Source organism: Callithrix jacchus, chromosome 20 (genome assembly GCF_049354715.1).
Source record: "Callithrix jacchus isolate 240 chromosome 20, calJac240_pri, whole genome shotgun sequence".
Lineage (NCBI taxonomy): Eukaryota > Metazoa > Chordata > Mammalia > Primates > Cebidae > Callithrix > Callithrix jacchus.
In genome coordinates, this window is record NC_133521.1 from 31,792,855 (window position 1) to 31,811,153 (window position 18,299).

Here is an 18,299-nt window from a genome sequence, read left to right on the forward strand (position 1 = left end):
TAACGGGAAAGAAACACGCCCAGGGTATCCGGTTTCTTCCACCTTCCAGAGTTGCTTCTTGTCTAGATTCCTTCTGGAGCACACAATAGGCTATCTGCATTTTCCCAGAGCCAACAGCCCCAACTAGACAGCAGGTACAAGCCAGGAGGTTCAATTCAACCCACTATTTACCACCTGAGAAAGACTATTGGATGCTAGTTATGAATTAGACCCAATTCTTAGCCTCATAAATTCAGAGCTGCACATGGCAAACTTATGTAAACAAATATAATTTTTAAAAAAGATGAGTTATCACTCAAAATACAAAAGCATAAATTGTCGTGAGATGAATTTTAAGATAGTGAATTAAGTATATCCTGAAATTTTCCCTTCCCTACACTAAACCTTTAGATATTATGAAAAGAAAGAAGGAAGGCAGATGGGAAGGTGCAGCAGCTGGGCTATAGCAGGAAGCCATCAGATATCTGGGAAATCCTCAAGACATGACCAGGAATCACTAACTAGTTGAGGAACACTAATATCATAAGAAAGGTCATAAATAAAATGAACCAAGGACTCAAAAACTGAGGGAAAGGTGTGATAGAGCAATCAAAACAAGAATTTTAAAATACATTTAAAGTCCTTAGAACAACACAGAAGCCAACAGTAAGAAAGAATCAAGAACAGATGGTTATGAAAAGAAGCAATGAGAAATTTAGGAAATGGAAAACAAAACCTGATTGGTAGTGTCAGAATAGACAGAACTGAAGAATAAATTATAAGGTGGGAAAGAAAATCAAATAATTACCTAAAATGTAGTACCAAAGAAATGAAAAGTGCCAAAGAAAAGTTAAAGAGACATGGGGGCTGGGTACGGTGGCACACGCCTGTAATCCCAGCACTTTGGGAGGCCGAGATGGATGGATCACAAGGTCAAGAGATTGAGACCATCCTGGCTAACATGGTGAAACCCCATCTCTACTAAAAAATACAAAATTAGCTGGGCATGGTAATGCCCAGGCATGTACAGGCACACACCTGTAGTCCCAGCTACTTGGGAGACTAATGCAGGAGAAATGCTTGAACCCAGGAGTCGGAGATTGCAGTGAGCCGAGATTGCACCACTGCACTCCAGCCTGGTGCCTGGCAACAAAGCAAGACTCTGTCTCAAAAAAAAAAAAAACGAGAGAGACATGGAAGATGGACTCAGATGCTCCAATTGTCTAAAACAGGAGTTCCAGAAGGAAGGAAAGGGAAAGCAACATGTGACAGAACAATGATTGAGACTATCCCAGAAATGAAAAAAGACATAGATTGTGACTGCAAGAGCCAACCAGGATGAGCACAACAAAAACAAAAACCATACCTAATCACATCACAGTGAAATTACAGATCACTACAGATAAAGCAAAGACTCTAAAACCAAACAAAGCAATGAGACACAAACTTGACATCAGACTTTGCATCCGCAACAGTAGATACAAGAGGACAATGAAGGAATTATCTCAAAGGCTAGAGCCCCATGGCCCTTAACTAGAAGAGGTAGCTGAGTCATAAGGAGAACATTTTTTAAAAAATCACTTGTTTGTATTTCACTCCTGGCAATTCTGGATAGGGTTCTGTTTCTGTGTATTAAAAAAAAAAGTGTCCTAGGTGATTCTGATGTGACCTCTAATTAAGAACTTGTGTACAATGGGAACACAATGAGAAAATGGTTAATTCTGGAGGTGCAGAGCGCTGGGCAGGCTACAGAGGACGACGCATCCCAAGGATCATTAAGAGTTTACTAGGCAGACAAGGTAGGGAAGGATGAGGTAATCTGAAAAAAGGAAGAAAATGAATTAGAGAGGAGTGAAGGTGAAGATATGGAAAAAACAGCCTGGTGTAGCTTAAGAATGGATGATTAGGTTGGATGGGATGAGATGGGTCCTGTCTTAATAGCCAAAACTTAATGACTACAAAGTAACCCTCTTTTGGGCACCAGCTTTTGAGAAAAGATTAAATGTTACTTTCAAATTATTTTACAATTAAAAAATAAAAGCAAAAGAAAAAAGAAAAAAATTAAAAAGAAAATAAATATATAAATAAACAAAAGCAAAAGGTTACCTGAGCATTGCCATACTGCACAGTGGAACAGTAGTTTTTGATGTCACTCTTGCAGGCTTCATACAGATCTGGCTCCAGGCGGATGTCCTCTGTCTGCATGAAGGAGTCAGCATGGAAAGGTGAGCTTGGTTTAGGGTGGAGATGTCAAATGTTCTATAGACTTATCTGGTGACTGCATCTTGTCTAGTGACCCTGTCTTCTACACAGCAAAGTGGCCTTGCAGCAAGAGAATCAGGCTTTACTTTCAATTCTGTCACCAACTAGCTGCATGGTCTTGGACCTTCTTTGCAAAATAGAAAGCCACATCTACCCTGAAACACCATATCTAGTCCTTCAAAGGATTGCTGCGAGATGTGAAAATCACTTGGAAAGTCAAAACCACTATATAAACACAGGGTTCTACTTTTATTATTACTTTAATTAAAGAGCCAGACTCAAAGTTAGAGACCAAACCTTCCAGCTTGAAGTAAGCATTTTTTTTTTTTTTTAATGACAGAGTCTTGCTCTGTCATCCAGGATGGAGTACAGTGGCATGGTCTTGGCTCACTGCAACCTCTGTTTCCTGGGTTCGAGCAATTCTCCTGCCTCAGTCTCTTGAGTAGCTGACATGATAGCCATGTGCCACCACACCTGGCTAAGTTTTGTCTTTTTGGTAGAGTTCGGGTTTTGCCATGTTGGCAAGGCTAGTCTTGAACTCCTGACCTCAAGTGATTCGACCGCATCAGCTTCCCAAAATGCTGGGATTACAGGCATGAGCCACACCATGCTGGCCCCAATCTCCTTTAGTAGAGACAGGGTTTCATCATGTTGGCTAGGCTGATTTCGAACTCCTGACCTTAAGCAATCCACCTGCCTTGGCCTCCGAAAGTGCTGGGATTACCTGCGTGAGCCACCTGTGCGCAGTCCCCAAGGACATTATTGATCCAGTGACTGGATCGCATGCTTAATTAGAGCCTGTCTTACAGTTGGACTTCCTGTCATGTGTGGTAAGAAAGGTTTTATCAATGAAAATAAAAAGGACACAGCAAGTTAATGGTCATATGGTAAAACTTTAGCACAAGACTTCAAGTCTCAACCCTCACAGTAGTGGCTAAAAGCCTCCCCCTTGTCCTAGCCTCTCCCCAGCTTTCCTAGCCCTGGCCCACTGTGGTTTCTGGGAGCAGAGGCTGGGAGGCATTACCATCTCCAGCTCCTCCACACGGAGCTGCCTGCGGCACTTCAGGGACACCCTGTGTTCCTTGGCTTCCTGCAGAGTATCGTTTCGCACAGTTGTGCTCAGGCAGATCACCACGTCCACCCTGTGAGTAAAAGGAGAAGCTTGAAGCTAGCTGAAGCCACGCAAGGGCAGATGACCTGAGAGCCTCGCTGGGGCAGGGGTCACGTCATTAACTAAGAATTCAGGACGCCCTTTTGGGGAATGTCTTTGCTGTATGCATATTTTTTTCAGGGTGCTAAAAGGTGCAGTTTGACTGTGGGTGTCATGAAAGGCAGGCAGCAGCCTGAACGCTGACTATACTGCTGACTGGAGAAGCCAGAGAGGGCACATGTGTGCAAGGACAGTTCAAAACTTCTCTTAAATACATCTGACCACAGAGAAATGCTGCTCTTAACTCCAGGACTGTGCCTTTGACCTGCTATGAAACTTGCTCTATATGAGGGCAAGTGTTCTAGAAATGTGCCTTTCAAAGATCAACGTGGAAGAATTTGGGCAGCCATGCTGAAAAAGCTTATCAATTTCCTCATTAAGGCCTAATTTTTTTTTTTTTTTTTTTAAACAAAACATTCATCCACTGGTACAAATTTTTTTTAAGAGGCGGGGTTTCACCACGTTGGCCAGGATGGTATTGATCTCTTGACCTCATGATCCGCCTGCCTCGGCCTCCCAAAGTGCTGGGATTATAGGTGTGAGCCACCATGCCTGGCCAAGATCTAATTCTTAAATGAATAAAGATTCTGTTTCTTCACTAAGTATCTAACCAAGTACAAAAACTGCTGCATCTTAGAAGAGATGACATAATGGGACGATGCATGGAAGAAGTCAATTCGCCTCTTTCACTCACACTGCACCCTGCTTCTCTAAGTACACAATTCATCCCTGCTTCATCAGTCAGATGGCCTTACCTGGAACAATTAAAAATGCTCCTTTAGCCTACGGGATCTCCACGTGACACCTACCACTGCCAGATGCTCTGTCTAGACAGTCCAAGTGTTTGTAACAGTATCAAAGGAGAGAGCAGGAGGCCTTCAGAGCCAACCCCACCAGGCAGCAGGAGGGCTGCCTGACATCTCACATATTCATTCAGGAGCTAAGAGGGACTTTGGGAAAGTGGAATGAAACAATTAAAATCTACATACTTCTTTTTTATGTTTGGGCAAAGCTTCAACACGTCCTCCTTGCAGGCCATTTTAAACTTGTAAGAAAACCGAAAATCCTTCATCTGCACCTGAAGGGTGAAAAGAAAGTTGGAAGTTCTGTGGCAAGTTGTAGTCAGTAGTGGTAGGGGACAAGTTTCATACAGCCCTCACAAGTCTGTTGACAAGACCCTGTGTGGCTTGCTCTACACCTGAGACACCACGACCTGCTAATCTCTCCAGTACTCCCCCAAAACAGGCATACTGGCTTCATGGTCATTCCAGTCACACGCACGCTGTTCCCTCTGTCTAAATTACTCTTCTCTCAGTCCTTTGCATGGTTTGCTCTGCTATTCTTTCAGGTTTCTATTCAAGTACCTCTTTATGGAGCCCCCTTTCTTCTTCACACTCCAGCCCCTTTTTCTGCTTTGCTTTTTCTTTCTAGAACCACCCAAGATTATCCATTTATTTGCACACTTGCTTTTGTATCTTCTCTTACTAGAATCTAGAGTCCACAAGGGCAAGGGGCTCATCCATCTCACCACTGTCCCCCAGTAACTCGACTTCAGAGACACTCAACACTTGCTGAATGCACAGTCAGGCAGGCTGTGTGCCCTAACAAGGAGTCAATTAACACAGCTGACCAGATTTCATCTTCCTCAGAAGGAAGCCCTTGCTATACCAGAAACACTTCCTGTAGTTACATGTGGTAACTATAAAAAGCTCAAACTATCTTACTCAAATGTCAGCTCTGGGTGGGTAGGCTGGCTGGCTATCTATCTCTCTATATCTATCTTAATCTCTTAATCTAATCTATCTATCGATTTATCTATACCTGTCTATCTATCTGGAGACAGAGTCTCGCCATCTCTCTCTCCATCTGTCCATCCTCCATCCATCCATCTGCAGAGTCTTGAGTGCGTTTTCTCTCTCTCTCTATATATATATGTATCTTTCTATCTACCTGGAGACAGAGTCCATCAGTCCATCCACCCAGAGACAGTCTTCCCATCTACCTACCTACCTACCTATCTACAGAGTCTTGCTCTGTCGCCCAGGCTGGAGTGCAGTGAGGTGTGATAGCTCACTGCAACCTCTGCCTCCCAGGTTCAAGTGATTCTCCTGCCTCAGCCTTCCCAGTAGCTGGGATTACAGGCAAGCACTACCACGTCTGGCTAATTTTTTTGTATTTTAAGTAGAGATGGGGTTTCACCAAGTTGGGCAGGCTAGTCCTGACCTCAAGTGATCCACCCACCTCGGCCTCCCAAAGTGCTGAGATTACAGGCATGAGCCACCACACCCAGCTGGAAAAAATGTTTTTTTAACAGAACATCAGAGGTCCTCTGATGTTCCAAAAAAGGAAGAGATTCAGTCACCGTCCAGGCAGCTATGATTGGAAATCGGCAGCTAGGTGTCACTGACCAGCTGGAAGTGGGTGACTCCGATGGCACACTTCTCATTCATGTCCTTCTGGTGTTTGTTCTGTATAAGACACTCCATCAGGTCCCCAGAGTCTATCTGGTTATCTGCCACATCCTAGGGAAGACAGCACACATTTACACTTCACTGGTAACAATTAATGAACAAAACTTTAGCCCAGTCCTAAATAAATGCAAGCAGCGTTGATTCTAGAGGCCCTCACAAAAAATAAAAATAAAAAATAAAAAAGACACACCATAAATTGTATCAAAATAAGCCTGAGAAATACATTCAGTGGCATATTCTGCATGAGACAAGCCTACACACTTTTTTTTTTAAACTTTCCTTGTATGATGTCAGCAGCTAGCTTTTGGGATAATCTCTAACACAGCCTCCCAACTGTCAGATCCCAATAGTTTCTGTGTACTTTTCACTCTCGTAATTTAGCAGTTCAATAAATGAATATGAAATAATCAGAATTCAGTCAATATTGAGGTACTGGGAGACAACTGGAAGGAAGAGCCACTATTACTGCTAACATTTCCTGGACTGATGCTAACAGTTCCTAGGCTGATGCATTGGAATCAACTCTGCCATACTACTAACAGGGGCTTCACTATTCCATCTCTTCTTAAAAAAAGGCATCTCAATAACTGCTGCTAGCCACATACCTGCTTACCTGCAAAGGCTAATCAAACATGGCTCCAGGATGGTGGCACCTCTCTCTTGATCTTGTTTACTTTTTTTTTTTTTTGAGACAGGGTCTCACTCTGTTGCCTAGGCTGGTGCAATGGTGCATTTAAGGCTTACTGCAAGCCTTGACTTCCTGGGCTCAAGTGATTCTTTCACCTCTGCCCCTCGGTAACTGGAACCACAGGTATGTGCCACCACGCCCAGCTAATTTTTTGTAGAGATGGAGTTTTGCGAGGTTGCCCAGGCTGGTCTTGAAATCCTGGGCTCAAGTGATCCACTCTCCTTAGATCCAAAGTGCTGGGATTACAGGTGTTGGCCACCACACCCGGACTGTTTATATTTTAAATTTTAACTTGTCAAAGCTGGCTGTCATTCAAGAGTAATATATGCTGAAGACAGAGATGAGTCTGAGATACTCAGGGCAGAGTCCCTGTGAATCTGTTTCTGTTTTTAACCCTTGTTCCTCCAGACATTACTTACGTGGCAAAAGTTCTGAATTATGGGCTCACAGGCTCTCATCAGCAAGGCTTCTATTTGAATATCCTGTAGAAGATTAAATATATTAATAATTCTACTTTAGAAAGAGCCAGGATGGAGGAGGAGCAGTTTCTCTTTCTGAATCAGTAATATTTGATGGGCAAATAATCTAATACGTACTTTTGCAAACGATTCTAGTATTTGAGGTAGACAGCCCCAGAATAAATAAAGACCTGCTCCTCTGTTATACTTTGAAAGGCAAATTTTTAGAGGCATATTCCCTTTCTGCCTGAACAAATGAGAAGGCAGAATTAAGAAAAGTGAGGTAAAAACAAATTTAGTAATGACATTAGAATATGCAAAGCTTTTGGAGATTTTTCCAAAATGCTAAGCAGTTCGAAATGAAAATAGTGGTAACTGATATCCATCTTCAGTTTATAAGCTCATAAGCTAGAGCACTGCCCTCAAAGCAGATGCCAAACCACTGTTTCTGCTGAACACATACTAATAATGCCTTTAAGGAGAAAAACCCATGTAGCACTAGCTCCTGAAAGAACACCTTCCTTTAAAGAGCTATACACCCCAGACTGCTCTCGTAAGTCCATGATGACAATGATAATGTGAGAGATGATAAAATGAGAGAAGGCAACCAACTTCTGAAAACTAGAAAGCAAAAAGGAACTGGTTGAGAAATGTAACTTTACATAATGCCAATTATGACAATTCAAATAGTACTAAAAGGTTAACGACAAAACGGTAGTTCCCCACTTCTCTGATTTCTGCCCCCATAAAACAACTTTAACATTTTTAGCTGCCCTCTTCTGAATTTCTAAAGAATGTGCCAATGCTTTATGAGGGTTTCTAATCCCATTTTTAATATTTTAGGGAGTTTCAGGATGGAACCCGGGATAAACATATGTATTCAATCTTCATGTTTACTGGAAGTCCCCAGCTTTTATGCTCTGAAACACACAAATACTACCAAATGACCTAACTAAAAGAGCACAGGATAAGAGAAGGGGAATCTGTAGATTGCTCTTGAATGTGATTAAGTGATTTGAAGTACAGTTGCTATCTTAGGGGGGAAACAAAGGCAGGTCTAATGATGGTGATAAATCTAATTTATGAAGGAAACCAAAAGGGCTGTATAGAAGTTGTTCTAGAGAAATGAGGGAAGGAGTTCACAAAGCAACACAATATACTTCTTTATAAAGCAAATAGGGAGAATCCGATAGGCTTCTTTTCATTGACAGAGAATCTGCACTCTCAGGAATCTAGAAACAGTAGAACCAAGCACAAAAGGCCAGGCTGCTGGCAGCCACTCTCCTCCAATGACTAAGCTGCATACCACTTACCTCTGATTCTAACTCGGTGAGGTTGCCAACGATATCCCTGCATTCCACCACCAAGTCATCCAGATGGTCCTGGAGGCACTCAAGCTCCTACAAATATAAAGGCAAACAACTGGCATTTATTAGTCGCATACATGAATAAGGGAAATGTAAGTACAGATACCAGTGTCATGACTTCCCTTTTCAGTGGTCCTTTCTCTGTTTTTTTTGTTTTGAGATGGAGTCTTGCTCTGTTGCCCAGGCTGGAATACGATGGCATGATTTAAGCTCACTGCAACCTCCGCTTCCAGGGTTCAAGCTGTTCTCCTGCCTCAGCCTCCTGAGTAGCTGGGATTACAGGCACCTGCTACCATGACCAGCTAATTTTTTTGTATTTTTAGTAGAGATGGGGTTTCACCATTTTGGCCCAGGCTAGTCTGGAAATGACCTCGTGATCTGCCCACCTCGGCCTCCCAAAGTGCTGGGATTACAGGTGTGAGACACTGCACCCGGCCCTTTCTCTTCTTTTTAAAACTATTTCACTGAACAGAACACAAAGGCTTTGTTTAATCCTCCAGACTAAGAATGTTGGAAAGATAATTACTTGATATAGCAGGGTGGTTATGAGGGCCAAGTGGGTACAAGAGCCACGCAAAGTCCAGGCATGGTGACTCATACTTGATCCCAGAACTTTGGGAGGCCAAAGTGGGCCTATCACCTAAGGTCAAGAGTTTGAGACCTGCCTGGTCAACATGGCGAAACCCTGTCTCTACTAAAAATAAAAAAATTAGGCTAACGTGGCGGTGGGTGCTTGTAATCCCAGCTACTCGGGAGGCTGAGGCAGCAGAATGGCTTGAACCTAGGAAGCGGAGGTTACAGTGAGCCAAGTTCGTGCCACTGCACTCCAGCCTGGGTGACAAGAGTAAAACTCCATCTTAAAAAAAAAAAAAAAGAGCCATGCAAATCCCTCAGAAGGCCAACTTTACTAGTGCAAGGAGAAACAAAGTCTAAAAACCTTGTCAGGCCTTGATTCCATTTTGAATCTGTGCTTTGATAACCTTTTACCTCACATTTTAAATACACACTTTATTAATGATCATCAGACAAATTCACAGTGAAGAGCACAGATTATTTTAAGACTCTTTATTGGCAAAAAGTAGTTGGGGATTGGGGGTCCAGAACACAGGATAGAACTGATAACTCCTGTAAGTCAGATATGGGATTCTAACTCCAGTACACATCAAAAGGATCCTCTGAAGGAAAACAAGTGAACACACTAGGGTTTAGGTACCTAAAAGCTATCTTGTCTGGGCTTTGGAAACCAAGCTGGAACTATCTGTAGCACTAGTCTATTACTATTCCTTTTAGAGGTTTAGAGGTTTCAAGTATAACATCAGCTCACTTTCCCAAAGCATATCAACAGCTATTTCTCAGCAAAGTGCTTCGTTAAAGGATCAAGTTTAACTTACTGACTATTCTGCAAGAATCGCTCTGTTTCAGAATCAGAATCAGAATGAGAAGGAGAGAGCTGTGGGAATTACAGAACAGCCAGAATGATTGGGGGGTGGGGGGGAGGAGGAGAAGCAACAGGAGGAGGAGGAGGAGGAGGAGGAGGAGGAGGAGGAGGAGGAGAAAGAAGAAAGAAGAAAGAAGAAAGAAGAAGAAAGAAGAAAGAAGAAAGGGAGGAGGAGGAGGAGGTGGTGGTGGAGGTGGAGGTGGAGGAGGAGGAGGAGGAGGAGGAGGAGGAGGAAAAAAGAAGAAAAACTAAAGGAAAATGCACCGAACTTTTGGGGGTAAAATAAATAGCTAAGAGAAAGATCCTATTAATGGGATCTGAATCCTGGCTGGGCACAGTGGCTCATGCCTGTAATCCTAGTACTTTGGGAGGCCAGATACACAGGTTGCCTGAGCTCAGGAGTTGGAGACCAGCCTGGGCAACATGGTGGAACCCCATCTCTACTAAAATACAAAAATTAGCTGGGCATTGTGGCCGGTGCTGCAATCCCAGCTACTCAGGAGGCTGAGGCAAGAACATTGCTTGAACCCAGGAGGCAGAGGTGGCAGTGAGCCGAGATCATGCCACTACACTCCAGCCTGGGTGACAAAGTGAAACTCTGTCAAAAAAAGAAAAAAATCCTTAAGTATAGCTTCTCCACAATAGGCTGCAATGTAGGGCAGCTTTCTAAAATTTACTTTACTGGGAGTTCTAAAGGAAACTGTTTTCTGGAATTCCAAATTATCATATCCCTTGCTTCATTGGACAGAGGAAACAGAAAGCTCAACTATTGGCATTTTCTAATAATAAACCCAACAGAATTGTAGCAAGACTGCTGAAAATGATACTCCTATGCTCAACAGACCTGAGTGGGCAACCACGTTTCTTCTTTAACACATCCAACTCCAGTATGTGTGACTTTTTCACACTACTTCCAGAAGAGGTTTTGTAGTGGTACAAATGGAACCTGGAAACCTGAGTTCCTTGAGTATTTATGTGGCTTTAAACATGCAGCTATTCTACTGCTGAGTATCCTGCTTTCAGATGGAAGGCATGCTAGCTTCCCACGTAACATGTAGTCATGCATCTTTCCTTCTTTCCCTTAGACTAGGACATAGTACTAAGGAGGCAATCACAGCAGGCAGGTAATTCTTAGGGCCTGCTCCTACATGGAGAGGCTATATAATGAAACGAATTGAATTTCAGGTAAGGAAATACATAGATTTGGCTTTTCTAAGCTTCGATTTTGCCAACCAGATAAGAAAAAAATCCATTTCTACGTATTTTGTGGGCCTGTTCCAGGGCATGCCCACTCTTCATGCAGACCAGTACTCACGTACGCATAGATTTCCACCCTGCTTATCTCAAAAGAACTTAACAGAGAAAATGAATTAAAAATGAGTGAAATGAGTAAAGATGAGGAACAAAAAGGAAAGGAAAACATGTTAAGAGGATATGAAATGGAGGCAGTAGTAAGCTTACTACAAAAATGCCTACTATGAAATCTTATATACCTGCAAGAGGCAGGCCATATCTTTGGCTCTAGACATTTTAAGAAGCAATAGGAGGAGGGAAAATAATCAATTACAAAATACAATAATCATAATGCAAAGACAAACTAGCTGCCAACTATTCCTAATACACAGACCAAAGAGAAAATTTTCCTAAGAATTTCTTCTACAGAAAATATTGACTAATACAACAAATCACATCTGTAAGGTAAAGAGAGATGGATTTTCTGGTGTTTGTACTCTGGATAAAACATTAAACATTAAGATCATCATTACTATGAGATAAATAGAAAGCAATGTCACCTACCTGTCCAGTCTCTGTTTTCTCACTGCACCATTTTCCCAGATCAATCAGGCACTTATCCTGGAGGGCAGGATCCAGCTTGACATCCATGGCACGCTGGTGTAGGATCCTTTGGACTTCAGCTCGGCACTCCCGTGAGAGCTGCATGAGAAAAAATGAGCTAAATACTTGAAAGGTAACAAAACAAAAACACAAAGATATGAGATAAGCCTGTTATGAGGAAACTAACAAATAATCCTGTATTTTATCTCCCAAATTTTATACCTCAAATATCTTCCAGAATAAAAATTAAATGTTGCAGGAGGCTTCAAAAAGGCCTTATCTTTAGGAATGCGATTATCTATATTCAACAGTTTCTAACATACCATATAAAAAACATTCTTTTATGAGAGTATCCTGATAAAAGTGAACTGGCTTCATTCAGACTAGGTTAGTTGAAAGTTTTGTGTTTGTTGGTTTGTTCAGCAAAACTAATTTGCCAGTCTATGAATGCCAAGTAGAAGGTCAGATCCAATTCAAGACAGCATATATACTTGACTTAGGAGAACTGAGTTCAAACTGACATAAATCAGAAAAAGCAGGCAAATGTAGACACAACAGTTATTATGAGACAAGACTGGACTCTTCTAAATGAGTGATGCAGAATTAGCACAGGTGAAAACTAGTATTTTTCCAAGGGCCATGAGAAAGCTGTTATTGACACGTACAGTCTCTCTTGCAAAAAAGAAAAAAAAAGGGCAGCTTACCTGGGACAGGAGGGACGGAGAATAACTGTTTAATGGACATGGTGTTTCCTTTTGGAGTCATGGAATGTTTTGAAACTAGATAGATACGATGGACCATACAACGCTATAAATGTACTATACGCCACTGAATTTTTCTTTTTAAAATGGTTAATTTGGCTGGGTGCGGTGGCTCACGCCTGTAATGCCAGCACTTCGGGAGGCTGAGGTGGGAGGATCACCTGGGGTCAGGAGTTCGAGACCAACTTGGCCAACATGGTGAAACCCCATCTATAGTAAAAATACAAAAAGGAAAAAAAATTAGCCAGACATGATGGCAGGCTCCTTTAATCCCAGCTACTTGGGAGGCTGGGGCAGGAGAATTGCTTGAATCCAGGAGGCAGAAATTGCACTGAGCCAAGATTGTACCAGCACACTCCAGGCTCAGCGACAGAGCAAGAGTCTGTCTCAAAAAAAAAAAAAAAAAGTTACTTTTATGTTCTGTGAATTTCACCTCAATTAAAAAAAAGAAAAGAAAACTAACACCCAGACTCCAACTCTTTCTTATTTAAAAGAGAAGAAACCTCCTACTTCCCAGTCACTACAGTGACTAGAAAGATGCCAGGATTTGGGAGTCCCCATGGTTAATGAGAGGCTCATTATATGAGACAGAAAAAAAAAACAGTCACAACAAATTGCCATATTTTCTTACACAGCAGTATAAACACTGGATTAGGGTGCAGCAACTGAAGTATGCCATTTCCTTCTGAGTCCCCTCATTCTGAATTAGAGGTAGCCGGGCTTTTGCATTAAGCTCAGAAGGGGTATTATTTCTAAGGATGGATGAGAGGTGATACCATCTCTATTCTCTGGAACAAAGAAAGGGAGGACTGACAATGGAGTGTCTCAGAAGGGAGAGAAAGCCATCCTGGAGAACAAGCACATGTCAGTGTACCCGGAGAAGCAGCCGATGCTCCCACACAAACATCCCAACAAAAGGCAGAAGTTGGGGCAGACAAATACCAGGAGACTGAGGTATGGAGGTTTCTGTTCCAACCGGTTCATGGGCAGACAATGCGAATGTGTTCGGCTGCCAAGAACAGAAGCGTAAAAGCCATTTGTGGCCTGGCTAAAAGCTTCCAGTGGATCTCTGAAGCTAAATAAAGTTAGGACAGCAGAATTTAATTGTCCATTTGTGATTCAGATTTTGGGAATTTAAAGAAAAAAATCTGAAAATCTTCCCCCACCTACTTTGTTAAAAACATAAAATCAGATGATAGAAGCTGGTAGGGCAATTCTAGGTACACTCATAGAATGAAGAAGTTTCTAGAAGTGTAAAACCTTCTCCCCACAAAATAGTCTAAAAAATAAGTTTCTAGAAGTGTAGAAAACCTTCTCCCCTAAAAATAGAATGAAAAAGTTTCTAGAAGTGTAGAACCTTTTCCCCACAAAATAGTCTAAAAAAGTTTTCCTAAGACGATTGAAATAAGAATATACAGCAAACAACTAAAAAAACAAATGATAGTAAGAAGAAATGAAGTCAATATTGACTGCATACCCTCCTTCCCTGTTCCTCAGTGCGGTAGGCGTGTCTGTATAAACAAGAGAACACAGCTCCAGGAGGCATAAGTTCACTGGTCTCATTCCAACCATGGGTGTGGCAAAGACGAGAAGCATCACCCTGACACTTGCGGTATAGGACAGGGTCCAGCCTATAAGGTTAAGAGTTAAAAGATAACCACTAATTAATAGAAATTTCGTTCTAACACAGGCTAAGGGTTTTTATGAGGTGCTTGCTTGTATATTCACTGATAATCACTTCCAGGGTTGTGGAGACAGAAGATATGTAAAAGTATATTCTTTGTTTTTTTTTTTTTTTTTCTGAGACAGGGTCTCTTTCTCTGTCACCCAGGCTGGAGGGCAGTGTCGCTATCTTGGCTCACAGCAATCTCTGCCCCCAGACTTGAAAGCAATCCTCCCACCTCAGCTGCCCAAGTAGCTGGAGCAACAGGAACACACCCGGCTATTTTTTGGTATTTTTGGTAGAGACAGGCTCTCACTATGTTGCCCAGGCAGGTCTCAAAACTCCTGAGCTCAAGCAGTCAGCCTGCCTTGGCTTCCCCAAGTGCTGGGATTACAGACATAAGCCACTGCACCCACCCACCCCCCCACCCCCCCCGCCATGAATTCTGTTCTTTTTTTTTTTTTTTTTTTTTTTTTTTGAGACGGAGTTTCGCTCTTGTTACCCAGGCTGGAGTGCAATGGCGCAATCTCGGCTCACCGCAACCTCCGCCTCCTGGGTTCAGGCAATTCTCCTGCCTCAGCCTCCTGAGTAACTGGGATTACAGGCACGTGCCACCATGCCCAGCTAATTTTTTGTATTTTTAGTAGAGATGGGGTTTCACCAAGTTGACCAGGATGGTCTCAATCTCTTGACCTCGTGATCCACCCGCCTTGGCCTCCCAAAGTGCTGGGATTACGGCTTGAGCCACTGCGCCTGGCCGAATTCTGTTCTTAATGAACACAAACTAGTTAGCACTGTGGGAGACCTGGGGAGGAGGATAAACTTCTACAGGTCTGTTAAACTTCTACAGAAGATTTAAATTCTCCTTCAAAGATGTTATCTTGGCTGTATTAGATACCTAACATTTTAAGAACAGACTTAGCACTCACATGCCCTGGTTGAAAACAGAAAACTAGGGTTGTAGCCAAACACCAGGCAATTCACAACTTCTTACTTAATACTTTTTACTAAATGCCTTTTTCTAAGTATGAATGAAATTCAATCCTATGGAATATATTAGACTCAGTATGATCAGGAAATGGCAAGATAGTCTCCTATTCAATTTTCTCTCTTCTTCCTGTGTAAGGTAAGGTGGTTATCTTTTTGGTTTACTTGAGGGTGCTTATCAATGTATAAGCCTTGACATTTAACTCTGAATCTGGACACAGTGGATTAGACAATGAGCCTGCTGCTTCTCCAAATCAGACCAGGGCATGCTTAATTCTGTCCATATTATATTGTTAACTTTGGTAGAGGGCTATTTAATGGGAGAAAAAAGCTAATATTTAATGAGTAACCATGAAGAGCTAATATTTAATAAGTAACTACGAAGCACTTTTTTATTGGGGGGAAGGAATTAAGGAAGAACGAGAAAATGCGATTTTGATTAAGGCAATACACTCAGTAGACTATTTAGGTTTAGATGGCCTGGGTAAGCAAAGGGAAATTACAGCCCAGCTTTCTGTGGTCCTTTCCAGAGCTAATTTGAAGAAACAGAAATGAGAATACATTGAATCTTCAGGTAATCTCTTTCTAGTAAAGTGTGAGGGCAAAACACACACACACACACACACACACACGCACACACACACACACACACACACATTTTTTGAGATAGGGTCTCACTGTCGGCATGCAGTGGCATAACCACAGCTCACTGTAACCTAGAGCTCCTGGGCTCATGTGATCCTCCTGCTTTAGCCTCCTGAGTAGCCAGGACTATATGCGCACACTGCCATACCTGGCTAATTATTGTCAGTTTTTGTAGAGACAAGGTCTAGCTATGTTGACCAGGCTGGCCTTAAACTTCTGACTTCAAGCTTTCCTCCTGCCTAGGTCTCTCAAAGTGCTGGGATTATAGGTATGAATCACTGTGCCTGGCCAAAATATATATTAATCACAAAAAAAAGTTAACTACCATACCATGGTGGCTTAACAACCGAATGGAGAAGCCACTGAACATGAAAAGCTAGAGAAGCAGTCGGATCCAGTACTGGCTGCTTTGGAGGTGGGGTGAGAAAGTAAGACAAGGAAAGGGGGTGGAATGACAGCCAATGAACAACTCAGTGATTCTGGTTGTAATACAGATCCTTCTATTTTGTCCTCCCATTCCCATCACTTTGTGTTAACAGAATGAGAAAGAAATTGGAGAATCAAGTTGTCACTTATTGACAAAAACCTCTTAAGATAGACTTAATAACTTTGAATAAAGAAATAAAAACAAATTCCCATATCCATTGCAAATCAATAAAAATACAAGTGCATTATTATCTTCTTAGAGACGTATCTGAAGGTGCTTCTGCCACCCCCACAGGTGCCATCATTCTTTCCAGACAGATCTTTGTGGTATCAGAAACATTTTGACCCTGACTTGCAACGTAGTGGTAAACAAGGATGTGTGGTACAGACTGGGAGCAGGCTCACTCTGCTTTTAGATTATGTTCTGAAAGTGATAAAGCATAGTCTTTTTCAGGAGACTGGAGTGTGTTAGCTGTCCCAAAACTGAACAAAAAGAGTTTCCTACTGATTATTTTAATAAATACAGGTAATTATGACTACACAGGAGAACAGGCTGAGGCAATACATTTACTCTGGCTTCAAAATACTCACTTCCAATCCCGGGAGATGAAATACTGCAGCTCTAAGAGACGGTGTTCACAATCTTCCACCATCTTCTCTGTGTATAAATGTTCCATCAAGCATGACAAAATCCTAGCCATAAAATGAGTAAAATTGTAACAGAAGTTTCCAGAACTCGATGTCTACATAATATTTCCCTGGTCTGTAGAAAAAGCCTTTTAGCTATTTTCTTAGGGCAAATCGGATTTATTTTTCTGAGAATCACTCAAATTAACTGAACCTGACAGTGATTATGTCTTCTATCAACTTCAGAGCCACTCAGCACTTAAGACTCTGCATCCGGACGGGTGCGGTGGCTCATGCCTGTAATCCTAGCACTTTGGGAGGCCGAGGTGGGTGGATCACCTGAAGTCAGGAGTTCAAGACCAGCCTGGCCATCAGGGTGAAACCCCATCTTAAAAAAAAAAAAAAAAAAAAAAATATATATATATATATATATATATATATATATAAAATAAAAAATAAAAAAGACTCTGCATGCACAGGGGCAGTGTGCAGCTGCTGTATTTTTAACTGGTAATGAAAACTTTCCAGTACACACAGAAGTAGAGAATCATGTAACAGCCACATTCCCTCCCCATTACTTTATCAATCTACAGCCAGGTCTGTTTCAACTCTAGGCCCCTTTGCCGATATTTTCTAGCAAAATCCCAGATACTCTTACCATTTCATTTGTAAATATTTCAGCATGTTTCTTTAAAATATAAGAACTTAACACCATTAACACACCACCAAGAAACTATTTTAAAAACTTTGCTATCATGTAACATCCTGTTAGTTTTCAAATTATTTCAATTATTATTATTATTTTTACAAGTTTGTTCAAATCAGGACCCAGAAAAGCTTAACTGGTAAGTATCTTAATTTACTTTCAACTGCAGCAGTTCTTCCTTCTTCCCTGTCCCCAAACCCCTTTTTGGTTGATGTGGTTATTTTTACAGCGGTAAAAATTCCTTCTTTTTTTTTTTTTTTAAGATGGAGTTTCGCTCTTGTTCTCCAAGCTGGAGTGCAATGGTGCGATCTCAGCTAATCGCAACCTCCGCTTCCCAGGTTCAAGCGATTCTCCTGCCTCAGCCACCTAAGTGGCTGAGATTACAGCCATGTGCCACTACGCCAGGCTAATTTTGCATTTTTAAAGTAGAGATGGGGTTTCTTCATGTTGGTCAGGCTGGTCTCAAACTCCCAACCTCAGGTGATGTGCCTGCCTCGGCCTCCCAAAGTGCTAGGATTATAGGTGTGAGCCACTGTGCCCAGCCAGTAAATATTCTTAATTAGTTTTAAGTGTGTTTAACCACATAGAAAGCTTTAAAAGAAGAATCTAATTTTATAATTCTCTACCACAGCACGAACAACAGGAGTTCTTGCACAGCAGAATGAGATAAACGTGGACTATATTCACTTCTTTATTGGGTATGGCCAACTGCTGGCTACAAAAATTTTTGCAGAATAAGGAAGCTGTTCTTTTTTTTTCCACCCCCCTCCACCCG

General features: G+C 41.8%; 1 protein-coding gene across 1 annotated transcript in view; it reads right to left on the minus strand.

Annotated features, from left to right (window-relative positions):
- GLG1 (golgi glycoprotein 1) overlaps positions 1-18,299 on the minus strand; it is a 171,283-nt gene that overhangs the window by 18,534 nt on the left and 134,450 nt on the right. Inside the window, exons 10-18 of the mRNA XM_035281841.3 lie at positions 16,783-16,884; positions 13,948-14,101; positions 11,671-11,808; positions 8,382-8,468; positions 7,030-7,092; positions 5,860-5,973; positions 4,441-4,529; positions 3,266-3,383; positions 2,086-2,178 (exon numbers count right to left, since the gene is read on the minus strand). Of these exons, the coding sequence (XP_035137732.1) occupies positions 2,086-2,178; positions 3,266-3,383; positions 4,441-4,529; positions 5,860-5,973; positions 7,030-7,092; positions 8,382-8,468; positions 11,671-11,808; positions 13,948-14,101; positions 16,783-16,884 (958 nt within the window). The remainder of the gene's footprint in view (positions 1-2,085; positions 2,179-3,265; positions 3,384-4,440; positions 4,530-5,859; positions 5,974-7,029; positions 7,093-8,381; positions 8,469-11,670; positions 11,809-13,947; positions 14,102-16,782; positions 16,885-18,299) is intronic.